Source organism: Dama dama, chromosome 2, assembly GCF_033118175.1.
Source record: "Dama dama isolate Ldn47 chromosome 2, ASM3311817v1, whole genome shotgun sequence".
In the NCBI taxonomy this organism is placed as follows: domain Eukaryota; kingdom Metazoa; phylum Chordata; class Mammalia; order Artiodactyla; family Cervidae; genus Dama; species Dama dama.
This window is the reverse complement of record NC_083682.1, coordinates 22,514,346-22,533,830: the sequence shown is the minus strand read 5'-3', so window position 1 is coordinate 22,533,830 and position 19,485 is coordinate 22,514,346. Positions and strand designations below refer to the sequence as shown.

At 57.4% G+C, this 19,485-nt stretch overlaps 1 protein-coding gene across 1 annotated transcript; it reads left to right on the top strand.

Annotated features, from left to right (window-relative positions):
- Positions 1–1,900: 1,900 nt before the first annotated feature.
- ROBO3 (roundabout guidance receptor 3) lies at positions 1,901–18,674 on the top strand. Its single transcript, XM_061159093.1, has 28 exons — positions 1,901–2,060; positions 5,004–5,330; positions 5,634–5,791; positions 6,510–6,630; positions 6,729–6,867; positions 7,174–7,301; positions 7,691–7,815; positions 9,485–9,656; positions 9,958–10,163; positions 10,703–10,784; positions 11,088–11,253; positions 11,452–11,618; positions 12,477–12,598; positions 12,778–13,003; positions 13,228–13,349; positions 13,589–13,760; positions 13,868–14,053; positions 14,674–14,697; positions 14,788–14,830; positions 15,044–15,183; positions 15,727–15,921; positions 16,087–16,225; positions 16,398–16,610; positions 16,986–17,134; positions 17,263–17,373; positions 17,554–17,721; positions 18,140–18,330; positions 18,663–18,674. The coding sequence occupies exons 1-28, from the start codon at positions 1,901–1,903 to the stop codon at positions 18,672–18,674; spliced, it is 4,164 nt and encodes a 1,387-aa protein (XP_061015076.1).
- Positions 18,675–19,485: the final 811 nt, after the last annotated feature.

Here is a 19,485-nt window from a genome sequence, read left to right as displayed (position 1 = left end):
TGATTTCCGAAGGAAAAATCTATCCCTTACCACTTCTCTTATCTGAATGCAACTTCGCCCTGGAGCAAGGACCTGATCCTATCTCTTAGTATCCAGTGCTTTCGAATGAATGTGTCACCAGCCCCTCTCCCACCTACCCCATCTCAAGGTCGGCTCGGATTTAAGTCATATGGGGGGCCCCAGATCCGTAGTCCAGCAAGGGCAGATGGGGTGCTGAAAGAACAGTTCCGAGGGTGCAGCCTCCGATTGGCGGGTGTGTGGGGGAGTGACCTTCTCTCCCCCATCCCCCACCTCTGCACCTCGTGCTTGGGGCAGAGCTGGGGGAGAGGGAGGGGACTGCGATAGGAAGACACCCAAACATTTGTTCATTTGCCCTAAGGACTGAGGGAGGTGTTTTGGGACAAGCTCTCACCCCTTGACCAAGTCTCTGGTTCACTTGAGAGCTGCCTGCTTGAAATACTCAACTCGATTTACCTTAGTCTGGAGTCTACCTCTGTGTGGTACTCACGCCCCCTCACGATCTTGACCTGTTTCCCTGCCTCCTCCCACTTGGAAAGCAGCCACCCCAAAGCTGATCTCATCACAGAGCCCTCTGACTGAACTGGAACCCCACCATCTGCAGGGCCTTAGCTCAGATATTAACTAATAGAATGCCTCTGGTCTCTCTTTCCCTGACATATCAAGACCACCTACAACCTAGGAAACTGTGTTTGTGTATGTAGATAGGTAGGTATGACTTGGAGGTCTTCAGGTATTAAGAACTCCAGGAAAGCTGGAAGCATGCTGGGAGTGGGTGTGTATGTGGGGTGGGTGGGGATTGTTGTGACCCCCTTCCCACCAAGGAGGATCGTTATTAAGTTTGAACAGATTCCTGCGAGTTCTCCATCAACCCCATCTCTTCTCTTGCACTTGCCTTTACAAACACAATATTGATCTTTGTCTTAGCCCCGACACCCTAGTTCCCCTTCAGTCTCCTCCAAAAAGTAAAACAACTTAATAAGTCAGAGCATAAAATAAGTCAGAACAGAGCAATGCAAAAGCATGCAAATGGATGTGAGCTGCTCCTGGGTTTCCCTGGGCTTTCCCCTCAGGTTTTATCCCGGTGGAGTATCCTGCAAGAACCACAAGATTAAGAGGTCTGGGGTAAGGATTCCGGGGTCAAGACGCACCGCCTCATCTCGGGGTCTCTCGACTACAAAGCAGCGACTGCTGGGCAAAGCGGTGGACGCGCCGCGGAGTTACTCTCCCCCAGCCGCAACTCCCGCCCCAAACCACCCAGCCGCCCGCACTCCCGCCGCAAAACCCAGGGACTTGGGAGGAAGTGGCAGTCACGACTTGGAGAGCTAGCGGAGCGATCTAGGGCTGCCTCAGTTTCCTAAGAGCTGGGAACAGAGAGAAGGGTCTCCTCCATTGAAGTCAGGCAGAGGGGCAGACTCCGACAGTCTCATCCCTCATCTTGGATGCTTTGAGAAAGGAGAGGAACTCTCCTGCGGTGCCCAGAACCGACGCGGGACGCCTGGAGCCGGGCGCAGGCCGCGGGGCGGGGACTCCAACTCGCGCGCTAGGCGACTGTCGTCTGGCCCTGCTAGTGGCCGTCGGGGTGGGGGTGGGAGGGCGGAGAGAGGCGGATTAATCCCTTAATTACGCAGTGATCGGCGTGGCACCTGCTTTCTGCCCGCCCGGCTCCCAGGGGACCCCGGCTCTGGGGGGGTGGAGAGAGAAGGAAGGAGGAAGGGCGCGCGGAGGCACGCGCGGTACCCAGGCGCGCCGGCAGGAGAGCGGCACCGTGGCTGGGGCAGCGCGTAGAGGCTGTGGAGGGGCTTACGGCTCCCGGCCCGCGGGTCTTAGACCCAGGGGCTGGGCCCCGAGCCCCCAGCCCCGGTCCCCACCTGGCCGCGCCATGCTGCGCTACCTGCTCAAAACGCTGCTGCAGATGAACTTGTTCGCGGACTCCTTGGGCGGGGACATCTCCAACTCCAGCGACCTGCTCTTCGGCTTCAACTCCTCAGTGGCGGCGCTCAACCACAGCCTGGTGCCCCCCGGAGATCCTTCTCTCAACGGTAAGACCCTGCCCCACGGGGACTTCAGATCCAGGGATGGGGGTAAGGTAAGAGGGAGGCGCGGACGAGGAAGTCCAAAGAGCTCCTGCCTTAAGGTCCGGGACCAAGCGGCGCTCTCCAGCGCTTCCCAGCGCCTCCCGGGTGGTGGGAACCAATGGGTAGTTTGGGGCTTAACACATCTTAGTGATGATATCGTCGGGAGGTCGAGGGTTTGGGAGGAGATGGCTACGGAGTCCACCACTTCTCACCTCCCCAACCGATGCCCACGGCCACCCCAGGTGAGAAGAACCGGAGTATGGGAGGCCCGGACCCACTGCGCCGAGGGTAGAGGGGGGGACGCGGTCACCCGAGGGCCTGGGCCAAGCCGGGCCACTCGGTGACCCACCCAGGCCTCAGGTTTCCCTTCGGGAGCCTAAGTTTTCTAAGAACTCACTTAGGACGAGGGTGATGACGCCAAAATGTTTAATGTGTTTGCTACAGAAGACGACAGCGGCGGCGACCGTTTCAGGGAAACTTACAAGTTTGCCCCTCAGAGGTAGAACTCACTGCAGGCCCACCCCGGCAGAGCTGCGGCAGGCGGGCAGCGCCGGCGGGGAGGTCATTACCTCTAATTACGGTGATTAATAAATGACTGAGACAGCGCGCTATCCCGGAGCGCGGCGGGGCGGCGGCGAGAGGGGACCGCCGGGGGCTTGGAGAGAGCCCGATGGCGCCCCTGCCGGCCACATCGGAAACTCGCGCTTCCCTGAACACCTTTGAGGTTGATCCCTCTTTGGAGGTCACAGCCTCCATCCCTCTGCCTCTACCCACCCCAATCTATCAGCACCGTGCTGGGGACTGCAAGGTGGCCAGAAAGAAGACCCGGCCAAGAGTGTGTTTGTGAGCGGGGTGCTCCAGGTGCTAGGGGAGGAGCCCCAGAGCCCTATTAGCATGGCCATTAGCTATTCATTAGCTGCTGCGAAGCATCTCCTGAGACCGGGAATGACAGGGAAGAAATTCCAGAGAAAGGGCGCCCGCAGCTGTGTCTACAGGAATTAAGGGGAAAGAGCCGATGAGAAGGGCATGGTATGTGTGGAGGGAGCACGGAGGAAGAAACTGGGAAATGATCTGGGATTCCCCAGTCTCTTGACCCTCCTAGGTTCCTAGGGGGATTAAGCACAGCACCCTCCCCACAGACACTTTGGAAACCTCTCTGCTCCCCCAGCGCTCTTATAGAGTGTTGTCGCCACACATTGCCTCCTTTAAACTTGCAAATGTAAGGAGGTGCGTTGATGGTCACATTTTGCGACCGAGGAAACAAACTCAGAAAGGATGAATAATATCCCAGTAGTCACAAAAGCAGTGTAAAGTTTGACAACAACCAATTCCCATTACACCCGAGGTTATGTGAAGGGCGGAAAGGGAATATTGGAGCCTGGAAAAGTCTGATTCGGGTGGAAACTGTAGAGATCAAGATAAGGTAAGGTGGGCCAGGGAGAAACAGCTCTTAAATAAGAGTAGATTAGCCATATTCATGGCACCTTCTCCCAAGTTCTTTACATACACCATGGTCTTATGACAACCCATCACAACTCCCACATACAAGTAAAGAAACTTCGACCCAGAGAAGTTCATAATTTGCCCTAGTTCTTACAGCTAGGAAGTGTTGGCATCTGAGATTCCAACCCTGGTCAGCCCCATAACATTTCTTGAGCATTAACCACTACAGGGCTGCCCACCGAGGGTCTGGTCTGCCTGAATGGGGACCGGAATGGGATAGAGGAGAAGAGACGAGTGAGAAACAGAGATTTCCATCCAGGATGGAGGAAATCAAGAAAAATTTCTTCCTTCCCTAAGTGGGAGGGAAACTGATCTTCCTGTCCCAAACCAGTTAAATACATTCTCCCCAGGATAGCACCAGGCTGGGGGCAAACCGTGCAGCTTTGTCTCAAGAACTTCTGAGAGCCGGCGCTGAAAATGAAACTCAGTACCAATCAGTGACTGGAAGCAAGAGGTCCCCGTGGGTGTTGGAACAGGGCCAGGGTGGGGATGGGCGGGAAGGCAGAGAACCGAACTGTGGAGTGGTCCTTGGTTAGTTAAGGACACCAGGTTAGGTGAAGCGGCAGCGACGCCTACTGGCCACTACGGGTTACAAATCCATTTTTGACGAAGCTGGGGGTGGCGTATCTGAGCTCAACCAGCTCCTGGATCCTGGGTCCCAAACTGAAGATGAAAAGCGAGCCGAAGTCTGTAGACCAAGTGAGGGGCAGGAGCAGACATGCGGGTGAACGAATCTGAATGACCAAGAAAAATTAGAGGATTCTTAGTCTCTCTTGGCTACATCAACCTGTAGAATAATCTGTTGAAAACTATGCCTTCTCAGAAAAGGAGCGTTACTCACTTTTCCATCCTCATTTGCGTTCAATTCTTGTGACTTAAAAAGACCAGGAAACGTGGTTATCAGGGGGTGTCTGTGAGAAGGGCACTGTGCCCAGTTACAGAATCTAGGTTAAGGGCCGCTTCCAGTCCCAGGCCACAGCCCACCATTCGCTTCTTCCCTTTCCTAAGGAGATCCCCAGACAGGGCCTCAGTCTCTCCATTTCAGTGGACAACCAAGTGTCAGCTCTTCACAGATCAGGGATGATCCGCGAACCAGCTCGGCTGGGGGACTGAAAACCAGTCGACTAGAGTCGTGGTCTACTTGCCAAGCCGTGATCCAGTCACTTTGCACTTGAACTTGGCAGGAGAGGAGGCCGGGGTCTTCAGCCTTCCTAGGAGCTTGCGTCCTGTACTGATGCCTGTTCGCAGGCATCTCCTTTCAAACATGCGGGGCAGATGCCTAGAAGGAGAAACTGGACCTTATCCAGAGAGAGGGTGGGCGGGTGGGTTCTTTTTCACTCTGGAGGCTCGGGCTCTCCGCTGATCTCCGGGTCTGAGTGCTCTGCGCCATCCACCCCACCTCAGGGTCAAGGATCGGGCCGGAGGACGCGATGCCGCGCATCGTGGAGCAACCGCCAGACCTGCTAGTCTCCCGAGGCGAGCCGGCCACGCTGCCCTGCCGCGCGGAGGGCCGGCCCCGGCCCAACATCGAGTGGTACAAGAATGGGGCGCGCGTGGCCACGGCGCGCGAGGACCCGCGCGCCCACCGCCTGTTGCTACCCAGCGGCGCCCTCTTCTTCCCGCGCATCGTGCACGGGCGCCGCGCGCGGCCAGACGAGGGTGTCTACACTTGCGTGGCGCGCAACTACCTGGGGGCAGCGGCTAGTAGAAACGCCTCTCTAGAAGTGGCAGGTAGGAGTCTGCTGGTCGCTGCCAGAGCTTCGGGGAGGTGGGAGGGCAGCGGGTAATCCCATCCGAAGCCAGTCCCAACCTCACCCCATCAGCAGCCTCCCTTAAACCTTCTCCTTGGCCAGAGGAGGAAGCGGGCCTGGTCTTGTCGCGGCCGCGGCCGCCGGAGAAGAGTTCCGGCCTGCGGTGGTGATCCAGCTCTTCCCCCAAACACTTTCCTGGGTCCTCACCCAGTTATGTCACCCCACACCATATTTATTCCTCTGGTCATTCATTCTGGCTTTCTCTCTTTCTTCCTTTCTCCAGTCCTCCGAGATGATTTCCGGCAGTCTCCTGGGAATGCGGTGGTGGCAGTGGGGGAGCCAGCCGTAATGGAATGCGTGCCCCCCCGCGGCCACCCAGAGCCTTCGGTGTCCTGGAGGAAGGATGGTGTTAGACTCAAGGAGGAGGAGGGGAGGATCACGGTGAGGGGTGAGACCAGGGCTGGGGATCTCACTGGGAGCCAGGTCCTGACCAGGAACATCCTGAAGGTCAGGCCTCTAGGCTAGAGATCTGGGACAAGTGTCAAAGGAGGAAGGTTTGAATCTAAAGGTCTTGGAAGCGTTGAGGCGGGGGGGGGGGGGGGGGGGGGGGGGGGGAATGTCCTGGAAGCAGTAAGAGATTTTAAATTGGGGCATTAGCTGATGAGAGGCTGAGAGTCAGCTACTGAGTGGAGGATAAATCAGCATGGGTAGGATGGAATTGGTGTAAGAAGGTGGGGGTTTGATGCCCCATGGATTGGTGAGAGGTAGTCTGGTCTACGGGAGCAAAGATACACCTGAGCCCTACCTTAGGCAAATCACTTAAGGATTCCTTAGAGGGCTTCCCTGGTGGCTCAGATGGTAAAGAATTTGCCTGCAGTGCAGGAGACCCGGGTTCAATCCCTAAGTCAGGAGGATCCCCTGGAGATCCTCCAGTGGGTTGCATGGCAACCACTCCAGTATTCTTGCCTGGAGAATCCTATGGACAGAGGAGCCTGGCAGGCTCCATGGGGTCACAAAGAGTTGGACACGACTGAGTGACTACTACTACTATAAGTGGGTCAGCTTCACTGGTCTGCTTCATTGGCTTGCTTCGAGGATCAAAGAAACAAGTGTGCTTTCATGGCTATAAAGGACCAAATTCTCCCTGATTACTCTGCAGATCCGTGGAGGGAAGCTGATGATGTCACACACTTTCAAGAGCGATGCAGGGATGTATGTGTGCGTGGCCTCCAACATGGCAGGAGAACGGGAGAGTGGGGCAGCCAAACTTGTGGTCCTGGGTAGGCTTGTGCAGGTTGGGAGTTATGGGAGTGGGCAGCCCGGGGAGTGAGTAGCCATGCAGACCCGTGGACTCTTCACTCCCCCCACCCCTCCACAGAGCGTCCCTCCTTCCTGCGTAGACCAGTCAATCAGGTGGTCCTGGCTGGTGCCCCCGTGGACTTCCCGTGTGAGGTGCAAGGGGATCCCCCTCCTCGTCTACGCTGGCGCAAGGAGGATGGGGAACTGCCCACAGGAAGGTGAGAAGCCCCCTCCTACTGCCTGTAAGGAGACCCAATCCGCTCAAGAACATACCCAGCCCTAGAAAACTGGAAAAAGAAAAAGAAGGTAGATGCCTCTCACTGGACCATGCAGTCTGTTCCCAGAGCCTGTGGCCCTGCCCCAGCCAGTCTCCACCTCCATTCACGGGTCCATGAGTACCAGCTTCTGTCCCTGCAGAGGTCTACCTTGTCCTTATGTACCCCGATTCTGGTGTCCGTCCTGGGGGATGTGAGAAGGGGTCTGTAGTTGTGGCCAACCCAGCCTGGGGGTGGGGAGGGGAGCAGGTACGAGATCCAGAGCGACCACAGCCTTCGGATCGGGCGTGTGAGCGCTGAAGACGAGGGGACATACACTTGTGTGGCGGAGAATAGTGTGGGCCGCGCTGAAGCATCCGGCTCCCTCATCGTTCACGGTGAGCGCCCCCACCACCCTGGCCGGCCTTGGCAGGCATGGGACAGGGGCAGATGGAGGATGGGTGGAGGTGGAGAATGCGGAGACAGGACAGAGCAGGAGATATGTGTGGGTCCCCAGAGACTCCAGTATTTTTGCCTGGAGAATCCCCGTGGACTGAGGAGCCTGGCGGGCTACAGCCCCTGGGGTCGCCAAGAGTTGGACACGACTAAGCACACACACCCTGAAACTTCTAGGAGGAGAGGAAGGAGGAGAAAGCTAAACAGGCTTGAGCAGGAGACAGACATCTGCTCCTGCCTAAGCCGAGCTCAGGCTTCTCTCTCCTGTTCCTTCCACCTCCCTTCTTAGTGCCCCTGACTCCCTGTTCCTTTATCTCCCTCTCCTTCCCAGTCCCACCCCAGCTGGTGATCCAACCCCAGGACCAGATGGTGGCTCCTGGAGACAGCGTGGCTTTCCAGTGCGAGACCAAAGGAAACCCGCCGCCTGCCATCTTCTGGCAGAAGGAGGGAAGTCAAGTAGGTGGCCAGCTCCCAGGGCCTGTCCGCAGCTCCTCCTCTGGGTCTCAGCCTCCCTCCTCTTACATTCTGCAAGCTTCTCTCTGGGCTTCGGTCTTACCCTTCCTCCCAGAAACCCGTGCGGGTTATTTGGGAGGATTAAATAAGAAAATGAATATAAAAGGCCTGGAACAAAGGAGAATATAGTTAGGTGGCAGGGAACAAACAGTCCTATATGGGAATTCCTTGGAGAATCTTTCTGTTTTGGACAAGGCTATCCAGAGGATGTGGGCTTTCTGGGTGGCACTTGTGGTAAAGAATCCGCCTGCCAGTGCAGGAGATATAAGAGACTGGGGTTCGATCCCTGGGTCAGGAAGATTCCCCTGGAGAAGGGAGTGGCTACCCATTCCAGTATTCTTGCCTGGAGAATTCCCATGGACAGAGGAGCCTGGCGGGCTACAGTCCATGGGGTCGCAAAGAGTCAGACATGACTGAGCGACTTAACACACACGCATATGCTGAGGATGTGGCAGATCCAATTAGATCCTTCCTCCTCCCCACGCCTGGGCCTGGACTTTAATATCCTGCTCTGGCAAGGGAGTTCCATACCAAAGCTGCCCAGGGTAGAACGTGACAGGCTCACCTACTTGCGAAAGACTTCCAGCAGGGGGAGCTCACACTCACCCTGCTTTAACCTTCACAGGCAAATCTCAGAATTCTGAGATGAGCCTGTCATGTTCTACCCTGAGCGGCTTTGGTATGGAACTCAGCATAAAACAAAATCGACCCGGGGTCTCCCGCATTGCAGGCTGATTCTTTACCAGCTGAGCTACCAGGGAAGCCCATAAAACAAAATTTAAGTCTGATTAAACCCACCCCACTAGGAAACCAGGTCACCACCACCTCACTGCATATCCACAGCCCTAATTTTTCAATATCTTTTCTAGCACTGCAAACTGCTACAATTTAAATTATATTCTTAAGTGAATGAAAATGCTGATAATAGGGACCTCCCAGGTGGTCCAGTGGCTAATACTCCGCGCTCCTAATGCCGGGGGGTCTGGGTTTGATGCCTGGTCAGGGAACTAGATCCTATGTGCCTCCACTGAGTTCGCATGCCCCAACTAAAGATCCCACATGCTGCAACAAAGACCCGGTGCAACTAAGACCCAGTGCAGCCACATACATAAATATTTTTTAAAATGCTGATGGTAATAGAGGGTGGGAATAGGTATCAGTCAGGGGCTCAGCGTGGTGTCATTTTTCTTGAAACCCAAACCTGCTTCCCTACCTTCTGTGCATCTAAGGTAAAATGTTAGAACTGGAAAGAAGCAGAACATACTTAATATTTCTCACTCAATCTATTGAAAGAGTTTCAGGGTAATTACTTGATTTAATCCTTAAAACTATCCTCTAAGAGTCAAATTTGGGGAAATTGGTTCTCAGGAAGGTTAACTAGCTTGTTCAGATTTCCCCAACTAGTAAAGCTGGGATGTGTACCCCTAAATCATCTAATAAAACTCCCTTACTGTTGTGAATAGGCTTAATTAGTTTGTCTGAGGCCACAAAACTGGCTAGGGACAGTGTTATGAACTAGAACCTTAGGAATCCTCTGGATCCTGGGGTTGCTGAGAATGCGGACCTCTCCCTGGCAGCTGCCACTGGTCTCTGTTGCTTGCTCTGTCCCCAGGCTCTGCTCTTCCCCAGTCAGCCGCTTCAGCCCACGGGGCGCTTCTCAGTCTCTCCCAGAGGCCAGCTCAACATCACTGAAGTGCAGAGCAGGGATGCAGGCTACTACGTTTGCCAGGCTGTCAGTGTGGCCGGCAGCGTCCTGGCCAAGGCTCTGCTGGAGGTAAAAGGAGGTACGTGCCCATGGAGATAGGGCTGGAAGGAGATAATAGCCGAAACAGGTCTGTTTTTCTTGAATTCTATGTAATATGTCTGCACGGGGAGAGGCATGTTCCTGGCACATGTCCGTGAAGTTTGGGGATCAGGCAGAGAAGCCACTAATGGATGGCTGATCCCAGGCAGAGACAACACATGGTTATGGAAGCCCCTCCAATATCCAGGGGAGGGGAAGTGAAGGGGTAGAGACGAGGACAAGGGGCTGGTTGCCTGAACCCAGGACCCTCCCCTGAGACGCCCAAGTTCTTCCTCTCTCAGCTTCCCTGGAAGGACTGCCTCCCATCATCCTCCAGGGACCAGCCAACCAGACGCTGGCACTGGGCTCCTCCGTGTGGCTGCCATGCAGAGTGAGCGGGAATCCCCAGCCTAGTGTCCAGTGGAAGAAGGATGGGCAGTGGCTGCAAGGGGATGACATCCAACTCAGTGTAATGGCCAATGGTACCCTGTACATCGCCAGCGTGCAGGTCAGTCTCACTACTGGAGCCCAAGTAACTGAGAACGGCTGTGTGGTCCGTGTGCCCCCCTCTAGTGCCTGCTGCGACTTGAACTCCGTCTCTGCCCCTCTGCTCTCAGACCACCTAGAGCAGGGGTCCCCGATCCCCAGGCCATGGGCCGGTACTGGTCCGGGCCTCTTAGGAGCCGGCCCCCACAGCAGGAGGTGAGCAGCAGGTGAGCAAGTGAAGCTTCACCTGTATTTACAGCCGATCCTTACTGCTCACATAACCGCCTGCGCTCTGCCTCCTATCAGATCAGCGGTGGCTGGCGTTAGATTCTCACAGGAGTGTGAACCCTACTGTGAACTGCACATGGGAGGGATCTAGGTGGCGTGCTCCTTATGAGAATCATCCCCAAACTACCCTCCTATTCATGGAAAAGTTGTCTTCCATTTTGGCACTGGTCCCTGGTGGGACAGCATCCTCCCCATCCTCCTATACACCCACCCGCACCCTTCGCCCTGCCCTGCTCACTCCCAACGTGCCAGTTCCTCCACCCTCTCCTGCAGGAGGGGCACATGGGATTCTATAGCTGTGTGGCCAAGAGCTCCACGGGGGAGGCCGCCTGGAGTGGCTGGCTTAGGAGGCGGGGTGAGTTTTTCCTTTGTTCTCTCGTTTTTTGCCAGCACTCTTCTCCAAATTGGCCTCAAAGGTGGTCAATACCTCCCCACCAAACCCCAGAACTGGTTTTATCTTCCAAAGGCCATGGCTGTGGCTGTGGGGGTGGGGAAGAGGACAGAAGTGGTACCTGTGGGAGCAGATGTGAGCAGGGTCAGTTCACTCTGTCCCCCGCTCCTGCGTCACCATTCTCAAGGCTCCTCTGGGAAGGAGGACAATTACATCGGGGCCATCTTTTCCCCATCCTTCTACTCAAAGATTATCTCCTCACTGCAGAAGACTGGGGAGCAACACCAGACCCCCCTACAGAACCCAGTACGCCTCCGGGACCTCCATCGCAGCCTGTGGTCACTGAGATCACCAAGAACAGCATTACTCTGACCTGGAAGCCCAACCCACAAGCTGGGGCCACAGTCACCTCGTATGTGATAGAGGCCTTCAGGTACGGAGGAAGTTTCCCATGCAAACCTGGAAAACTACCCAGAGGCACCCCTGCGTCCTCAAAAGTCTTGGCTGTGGTGGGAAGAGGTTTACCAGTTCTGTCTCCCCAGCTGAGGAGTAGTTAGAGGGGGGCGAGAGAGAGGGATGAGAGGGAATAGACAGCTTGGGCTGGCACAGCCCTGTCACCTCATTCTTGTAGCCAAGCCGCTGGTAACACGTGGCGGACCGTGGCGGATGGCGTGCAGCTAGAGACACACACGGTCAGCGGTCTGCAGCCCAGTACCACCTACCTCTTCCTGGTGCGAGCGGTGGGAGCCTGGGGCCTCAGTGAGCCCAGCCCTGTCTCTGAGCCTGTCCGCACCCAGGGTGAGTAAGGCCCGGATCTCTGGATCACAGGTATGGCATGCAATGCCCCAGAGCACCCTCTGCCCACAAGTCATGGCACCTACCTGGTTCCAGTTTCTGTCCTGGTGGCTGGGTCTGGAATAGGAAGTCATGCTTCCCTTTCACTGAGGGGACAAGAGAAGAGAAGAGAGATTGATTCAGTCATCTTGGTAACTCCTCCCTTCTGATCCTTTACTTATAGCTAACAGGACTAGAAGGAAATTTGGAGGGACATCTCCATGTAAGAGATGAGGAGCAAGGCCTTTAAAGATGCATATAGGGAATCCCCAGGAGGCCCAGTGGTTAGGACTCCATGCTTGCTTCCACTGCAGGGAGCACAGGTTCAACCCCTGTTCAGGGAACCAATATTCTGCATGCCATGCATTGAGGCAAAGAAAAAAAGAAAAACCACATAAATCTGCAAAGAACCGACTCATTGGAAAAGACCCTGATGCTGGGAAAGATTGAAGGCAAAAGGAGAAGAGGGTGGCAGAGGATGAGATGGTTAGATAGCATCACCGACAGAGTGAACATGAATCTGAGCACTAACTCTGGGAGATAGAGAAGGACAAGGAAGCCTGGCCTGCTGCAGTCTGTGGGGTCTCAAAGAGTTGGACACAAGTTAGCAACTGATAACACAACAAATATATGCAGAAAGCTTGATACCCTGGCCCACCTCTGGAAACTCTTCCCCTGACCAGCCCTCTCCTGACCCTGGGATGGGCTCCAAAGTATTAAGTAACGGTTTGTGGGGCAGGGCAGGGGTGGGACATACACATGCCCTCAGTCCTGACTCCCCCATCCCAGAGGCCCTTGCTGAGTGGGCTGTTTGATCATCAGACAGCAGTCCATCCAGGCCAGTGGAGGACCCGTGGAGAGGCCAGCAGGGACTGGCCGAAGTGGCTGTGCGTCTGGAGGAGCCCGTGGTCCTTGGGCCCCGGACTCTGCAGGTGTCCTGGACCGTGAGTGTGGCCCAGGGATGAGCGTGAGGGCAGGCATGATGATGGGGGACATAGGAGAACGTGTATGGGAGTGTTCGAGGTGCATGGCTGGGGAAGACACGTAGCGGAGGAGGGGCTGGGACAGGAGGACTTGTTGCCTCCAGCCCTTCCTCTGGCATCCTCGGTCCTGTCTCCCATAGGTAGACGGCCCAGTCCAGCTGGTGCAAGGTTTCCGGGTGTCTTGGAGGGTAGCAGGTCCTGATGGGGGAAGCTGGTCGGTGCTGGACCTACCATCCCCAAGCCAGCAAAGTACTGTGCTAAGGGGACTCCCCCCAGGGACCCAAGTCCAGATCAAGGTGCAAGCTCAAGGCCAGGAGGAGCTGGGGGTTGAAGGCCCCTTGGTGACCAGGAGCATTCCTGAGGAGGGTAAGGGAGTGGGGCACAGCGCTGATGGGTGGACAGGAGGGAAGAGAGAGAGGGGAGAGAAGGAAGGTTTGCCTGGGGAGGGCAAGGGGTGGGGGCTGGGGGGAGGAGACACGCCTTTCAGTTCCCTAAGAGGTTAGAACTGGGAGGATGAGCAAGGCTGGGGCTGGAGGGGCAGCTTGCAATGACTGTCTGTGTCCTTCTCACCATGCTCCACCCTGGCCCAGCCCCCAGTGGTCCCCCCCAGGGAGTGGCCGTGGCCTTGGGGGGTGAAGGCAACAGCAGTATCACTGTGTCCTGGGAACCTCCGCTCCCCTCGCAGCAAAATGGGGTCATCGAGGAATACCAGGTGCAGGGGTTGAGAAGGGCCTGGGTGGGCAGGCTGGCGGGGGAGGGAGAGGGAGGACCTCGGGGTTAGGATCAGGGAGGAGGGATCCTAGGACTGGCTTTGGGACTGGAGGTGAGGTCCGGGGAGAGGAGAGAGGTTTCAGAGTGCTCTCTCCGAGCGAATTACGCCTGGCTGAGGCGTCGTTCCCACCATTCAGAGATCCACTCTGACTCTCTAAGCCCGGGTCTCGGCCTCCCCAGATCTGGTGCCTGGGCAATGAGAGCCGCTTTCATCTCAACCGGTCCGCGGCGGGCTGGGCGCGCTCGGCGGTGCTGCGGGGACTGCTTCCCGGTCTCCTCTACCGGACCCAGGTCGCGGCGGCCACCAGCGCGGGCGTGGGCGTAGCCAGCGCCCCGGTGTCGGTGCAGCTGCGTGAGTCCGGAGCGGGTGGGAGGGAGGAGCTGGGGTTTCGGGAGTGGGGTGGGGGGTGTCCTGGGGTAGGGGTGCCTCTACTCCCCTCACCTCTCTGACCCCCGCAGCGTCCCCGCCGGAGCTGGAGCCTGGGCTCGAGGCGGGCCCGGGGCTGGGGGAGCGGCTGGCGAGGGTGCTGCGGGAACCCGCTTTCCTCGCGGGCAGCGGCGCCGCCTGCGGGGCGCTGCTCCTCGGGCTCTGCGCCGCCCTCTACCGGCGCCAGAGGCAGCGCAAGGAGCTCAGTCACTACACCGGTGAGAGCCCGGCCCGGGGATACCCGGGCGGCTGGGAGACTCGAATGAGGGGTGGGCGGAGCCTTGAGATCTCGCTCCCCCAGGGAGGGAGGCGCGGAAGATGGAAAGAGAGAAAGAGAGTTCAGTTCAGCTCAGTCGCTCAGCTGTGTCCGACTCTTTGCGACCCCATGGACTGCAGCACGCCAGGCTTCCCTGGCCATCACCAACTCCCCAAGCTTGCTCAAACTCATGTCCATCGAGTCGGGGGGCTGGAAGAGGGAGTGTGGCCAGGATCCCAGGTGATAAATTGTCAAGTGGGTCTGGATGGAAGGGAGGAGGCCCCACTGAAAGGAGGACACTTGAGTTCTCCTTCTTCCTGGGATGAGGCCTGTCTGGAAAGATCTGAGGTCTCTTAGATCAAAAGGTTCCGTCTTGGCTACATGCAGGAGTCACTTGGGGAGCTTTAGAAAAATACTGATGCCTGAGTCAAAGCCCTAGGAATCTCGATGAACTTGGTCCAGGGTACCGCCCGTAATTAGGCGTAATTAGGACCAGAGACAAGGAGTGGACAGGAATATGGATATTTCTGACTTTTCTTCCCATTTCCCCTCTTCTTTCTCCCACGGGTTCCTTTTCGGAAGCCTCCTTTGCCTACACACCTGCAGGTAAGACATTAGCTCTGCCTCCGGGGTGGGGAGAGGGGTTCAGATCCCAGGTGGGGGCGCTTCTCACAGTCTCCCCCTCATCTTCCCCAGTGTCGTTCCCACATTCAGAGGGCCTGTCGGCGGCCAGTTCCAGGTAATTCTCTCAGCTCAGCTCCCAAGGATGATCCCCTCCCCCAAGAGACCAGTCCCTCTGTCCCCATACCTGTCTGCCTCCTGGTGCTGAGCTTCTCCCTCCTCCCACCCCCACACCCCCCATTTTGGTCCTCAGCTCCCGTTACCCCTGCCTCCCTTACTTTGCTGGCCTCTGCAAGCTCTCTGACCCCAGTGTTCACCTGCTGTCCCTCAGGCCACCAATGGGCCTTGGCCCTGCTCCCTACCCGTGGCTGGCAGACTCGTGGCCTCACTCATCTCGGAGCCCTTCAGCCCAGGACCCCAGGGGAAGCTGCTGCCCGAGCAACCCTGACCCAGATGACAGATACTACAATGGTGAGGAGGGCTGCTTCCCTCCGGGGAGGGGGCAGCGGCAGGGGGCCCCACACCCACTCTCCTCTCCACTGCTGGGGTAAGCTGAAGGGGGCCAGGGCGTCTCTGTCTTGCTGAGGCTGCTCCATCCTTGGGAGGCTCTTGGGAGTTGGGGGAGACTCTCTCATGCCTAACCTTTACCCTGGCTTGGGGTTGGGGAAGATCACCAGCTTCCCTGGTGGCTCAGATGGTAAAGAATCTACCGCAATGTGGGAGACCTGCATTCGATCCCTGGGTCAGGAAGATCCCCTGGAGAAGGGAATAGCTCTCCACTCCAGTATTCTTGCCTGGAGACTTTCATGGACAGAGAAGCCTGGTGGCCTACAGTCCATGGAGTCCCAAAGATTTGGGCACAACTGAGCAACTAATACACACACAAACTTTACCCCCAGCTTGGGGTGGGGGGAAGAAGTGGGATCTCCTTTCTCCCTCCATTCTCCTGTCATCCTGTATTTTCCTGTCTCTGCCCCGTCTGCTCCCCTGGGCCTCCCACTCTCTCCCGCTCAGAAGCAGGGATCTCCCTTTACCTGGCTCAGACGGCCCGGGGCACAGCCGCCTCTGCTGAGGGTCCTGTCTACAGCACCATTGACCCGGCCGGAGAGGAGCTGCAGACGTTCCACGGGGGGTTCCCCCCACATCCCTCAGGGGATTCAGGCACCTGGAGCCCGTATGCTCCCCCAGAATGGAGCCAGGGGGACAGTGGTATGACTCCAGTTCCCAGCACCCCCCTTTTGAGCCATGAGCAGCACCTCCCCAAGAGCATCCCCCACCCTTCCCCTCTGGGACCTAGCGCAGCACTTCCTTCTGATGTGTCTCACCTCTGCCTCTTTCCTGCCTGTGTCTTTTGCGCCCCCATCCTGTTCTCAGGAGCCAGGGGAGGCAAAGTGAAGCTTCTGGGAAAGCCTGTACAGATGCCCTCTCTCAACTGGCCAGAAGCCCTGCCTCCCCCGCCCCCCTCCTGTGAACTGAGCTGCCTAGAGGGGCCTGAGGAGGAGCTGGAGGGCAGGTAAGGATGCTCGCTGCCTGCAGATGCCTGTACACAAGGGCCCAGCCCAGGGCCTCCTGCCAGGGCAAGGAGGGAGAAGATGCTGGGAGAAGAAGGGAAGGGGCAACGGAAGGTCAAAGGGAGGGGATGAAGCTACTCAGTCATCCTTACCCTCCTGCCTCTTTGCCCCCAGCTCAGATCCAGAGGAGTGGTGCCCACCAATGCCTGAGAGGAGCCATGCGGCAGAGCCCAGCTCCGGTGGGGGATGCTTGGTCCCTGCGTCCCGAGGAGAAACCCCCTCTCCCACACCTTCCTATGGGCATCAGTCCACGGCCACTCTCACCCCTTCACCTCCTGACCCTCCCCAGCCCCCCACTGACCTTCCCCATCTCCACCAGATGCCCAGGTAGGGAGGTATATAGTACCTTGCATGTTACAGCCCTCTGTATGTATTTACTCAGTGTGTGGATGGATGGATGGATGAATCTGGGGTCCGGAGGTCTCATGACCATGTTGGGGTGGAAGTGTGACCTGGGGAGAAATGTGGAGACAGACAAAGTCTCTCACTCCCTTCAGACTTTCTCCATCAGAGTGACCCTGCAAGCTTCCTGGGGCATTTCAGAGATGGCTTTCCTCATACTGCACTAGGGTGGGAGCCTTGTCGGGGGCATGCTGTGTCTTATTCATCTGAGTATTAGGCTGACTGATTAGCCCAGTACCTGCTACAGAGTAGGCACTTAGTGTTTGCTGAGCAAACAAATGCAGTCTCGTGTCATTACAGGAGGGTGCCCCTCGGGCCAAGCTCCCCTCTCAGTGTCTCCCAGCCCACCCTGAGTAGCCACGAAGGGAGGCCCGCTGGCCTGGGTGCTGTTCCCTCCGGCCCCCATCACAACCCCAGCCCCATCCCTGCTACAGCCGGCAGTGCCCCTGGTGAGTCTGCAGACCCCTCAGCTTGCCCCACACCTCCCCATCTTCCCGAAAGCTTGTTTCCCCTTCACCCTCAAGCCCCTTTCCTAACCCCCTCTCTTGTCCGCCCGTCCCGTCTCCCGATGCTGCAGGGAGAGCCCGGCCAGTGCCTGGAGAGCTGACTCCTCCATTGCACGGGCCCCGCGCCCGAATCCGGAAGAAACCCAAGGCTCTTCCCTATAGGCGGGAGCACAGTCCTGGAGGTGAGGGGGCCGTGAGCCTGGGAGACGGTGACAGGAGTGGGGACAGGCTGGAGGAGGGAGCCAGTGAACCCAAACCTCAGGCTGTTCCTTCACAGCCTCCCGGGGCCAGGGAGTGGGAGTGGGAGAAAGACTGGGGTCAGGAGAAGCAGGGGACCCTGCTGACAGTGGGTCTCTCCCCAGACCTGCCTCCGCCACCCCTGCCGCCACCAGAGGAAGAGGCAAGCTGGGCCTTGGGGCTGAGGGCAGCAGGCAGCATGTCCTCCTTGGAACGGGAGCGGGAGCACAGTGGGGAGAGGAGACTGGTGCAGGCCGCGCCCCTGGGGGGCCAGCGGCGCCCCCACCCAGATGGTAAGGAGGGCCACGGCTACAAAGAGGGTGGGCTTTGGGAGGGCAGCCTAGTGTTTGGAGGGTGCCAAGGGTGAGCTCATTTTCCAGCCAGCTCACCCTTGACCTCCAGCTGGGTTCATGCATCAACATCAAAGGCACTTGTCTCTCTAGCTTTCTCTGGGCAGAAATTCCTCCAGTTCCCAAATCATATCCTTCCCCAGGACTGCAGCCCAGGTGCAGAATGGGGGCTGGGCACTCTGTCCCTCCTTGCCCAAGGCCCTCTCTTCATGGGGGGCTCCCTGCAGGCTTCTGAGCACGTGTTACGTGCTCCACTCTTCTTCCAGAGCTGGGGTGGCGGTCAGGGCGGCACAGGGCGGGGGGAGGCAGCCCTGTTCGGGCCCCTGCCTGAGTCCAGCTGCCCTTCTGTCTCCTGCTGCAGAAGAAGCCTGGCTCCCCTACAGCCGACCGAGCTTCCTGTCCCGGGGCCAGGGCACAAGCACCTGTTCCACAGCGGGCAGCAACTCCTCCAGAGGCTCCGGCAGCTCTCGGGGATCCCGGGGCCCCGGCCGGAGCCAGAGCCGAAGCCGAAGCCGGAGTCAGAGCCAAAGGCCCGGACAGAAGCGTGGAGAGGTGGGGGCCGGGGCTGGCCAAAAAATGAGAGTGGAGGGCTAGGGAGGTTGGGCCAAGGGACGATTACAAATAGGAAGGTATCAAGGGCTTGGGGTGGGGTGGGGGAGTGTCAAAAGGAAGGGACCCTGTGAGTAAGGAGGAGGGGAGGAGCCGGGAGCAGAGGTGACAAAGGATGGACACAGATGACCTAACAGAGGGGCCTGGGCTCCACAGGGGAGCAGGATCAGGAGAGGAGCTGACCAGAGAAGAGGCACATCCCCGCTAGGGCCTATTGGCCCTGGGCCACAGCCTTACAAGCCAGCCTCTCTCTCTCTCTCTCTCTCTCTCTCTAGGAACCAAGATGACCTTTGACGATAAGCCAGAAGTTCCACGGGAAAGGCTTGTCCCTGGGCCAGGAATCTGCACGTGAGCCCCTCCCCCTGGTGAATGAGGGCTGAGCAGAGAGGAGCGAGGAGGGGGTCTCCTCCTTCTCGCCATGATGCCTGGGGCTCCCTGAGGAATTGGCTTAGAAGCCAGAGAGCCAGATCTTTCCTTGCCATCTGAGACCCTTTCATAAAAAAACACAATAAAAAGAATGGATCAGAGCCCTGAGCTCTGTTTGTCGGGTTTTGTGCAGGACGTAGGGAGGAAGGGGGCTGCGGGTGGGTGTGTATCCTCTGAATTTCTTTAGTCGAAAGCACTAGGTGAGGGCAGGGCTAAGATGCCACCTGTCCTACCTCCAGAAGGAGCTGAACCACTCTCTCCCCAGTTACCACCAGAGGGACTTTCCACAAAACCAACCTCGAGAAACTTGTCCAACCGTCCCAGAGCCCCTCTCTCGGTGCCCTCCTCCACAATCCGGAAATACACGCTTTACAACAACAGCGATCTTTCAAAACTCAAAGAAAGGACAAGTTCTAGGGGGAAGTCCTGGCCAAGAAGGAAAAAGAGGCTTTTTCAGACCCCCATCCCCACCCTTTCAGAGAGGTGCAGACAGCCACCTCTCAGCCAGATTAGCGTGCTAAATTGCTTCAGTTGTGTCTGACTCTTCGCAACTCTGTTAACTGTAGGCCACCAGGCTCCTCTGTCCGTGGGATTCTCCAGGCAAGAATACTGCAGTGGGTTGCCATGCCCTCCTCCAGGGGATCTTCCCACCCCAGCCATCAAACCCACGTC

What these genes read in the sequence shown, in the direction of transcription:
- ROBO3 (XM_061159093.1), top strand. Translation starts at nt 1,901, where the DNA reads ATGCTGCGCTACCTGCTCAAAACGCTGCTGCAGATGAACTTGTTCGCG. An exon ending in CGGAGATCCTTCTCTCAACG is followed by an intron (nt 2,061 to 5,003) that starts GTAAGACCCTGC and finishes ACCCCACCTCAG; the next exon opens with GGTCAAGGATCGGGCCGGAG. An exon ending in GGGGAACTGCCCACAGGAAG is followed by an intron (nt 6,868 to 7,173) that starts GTGAGAAGCCCC and finishes GGAGGGGAGCAG; the next exon opens with GTACGAGATCCAGAGCGACC.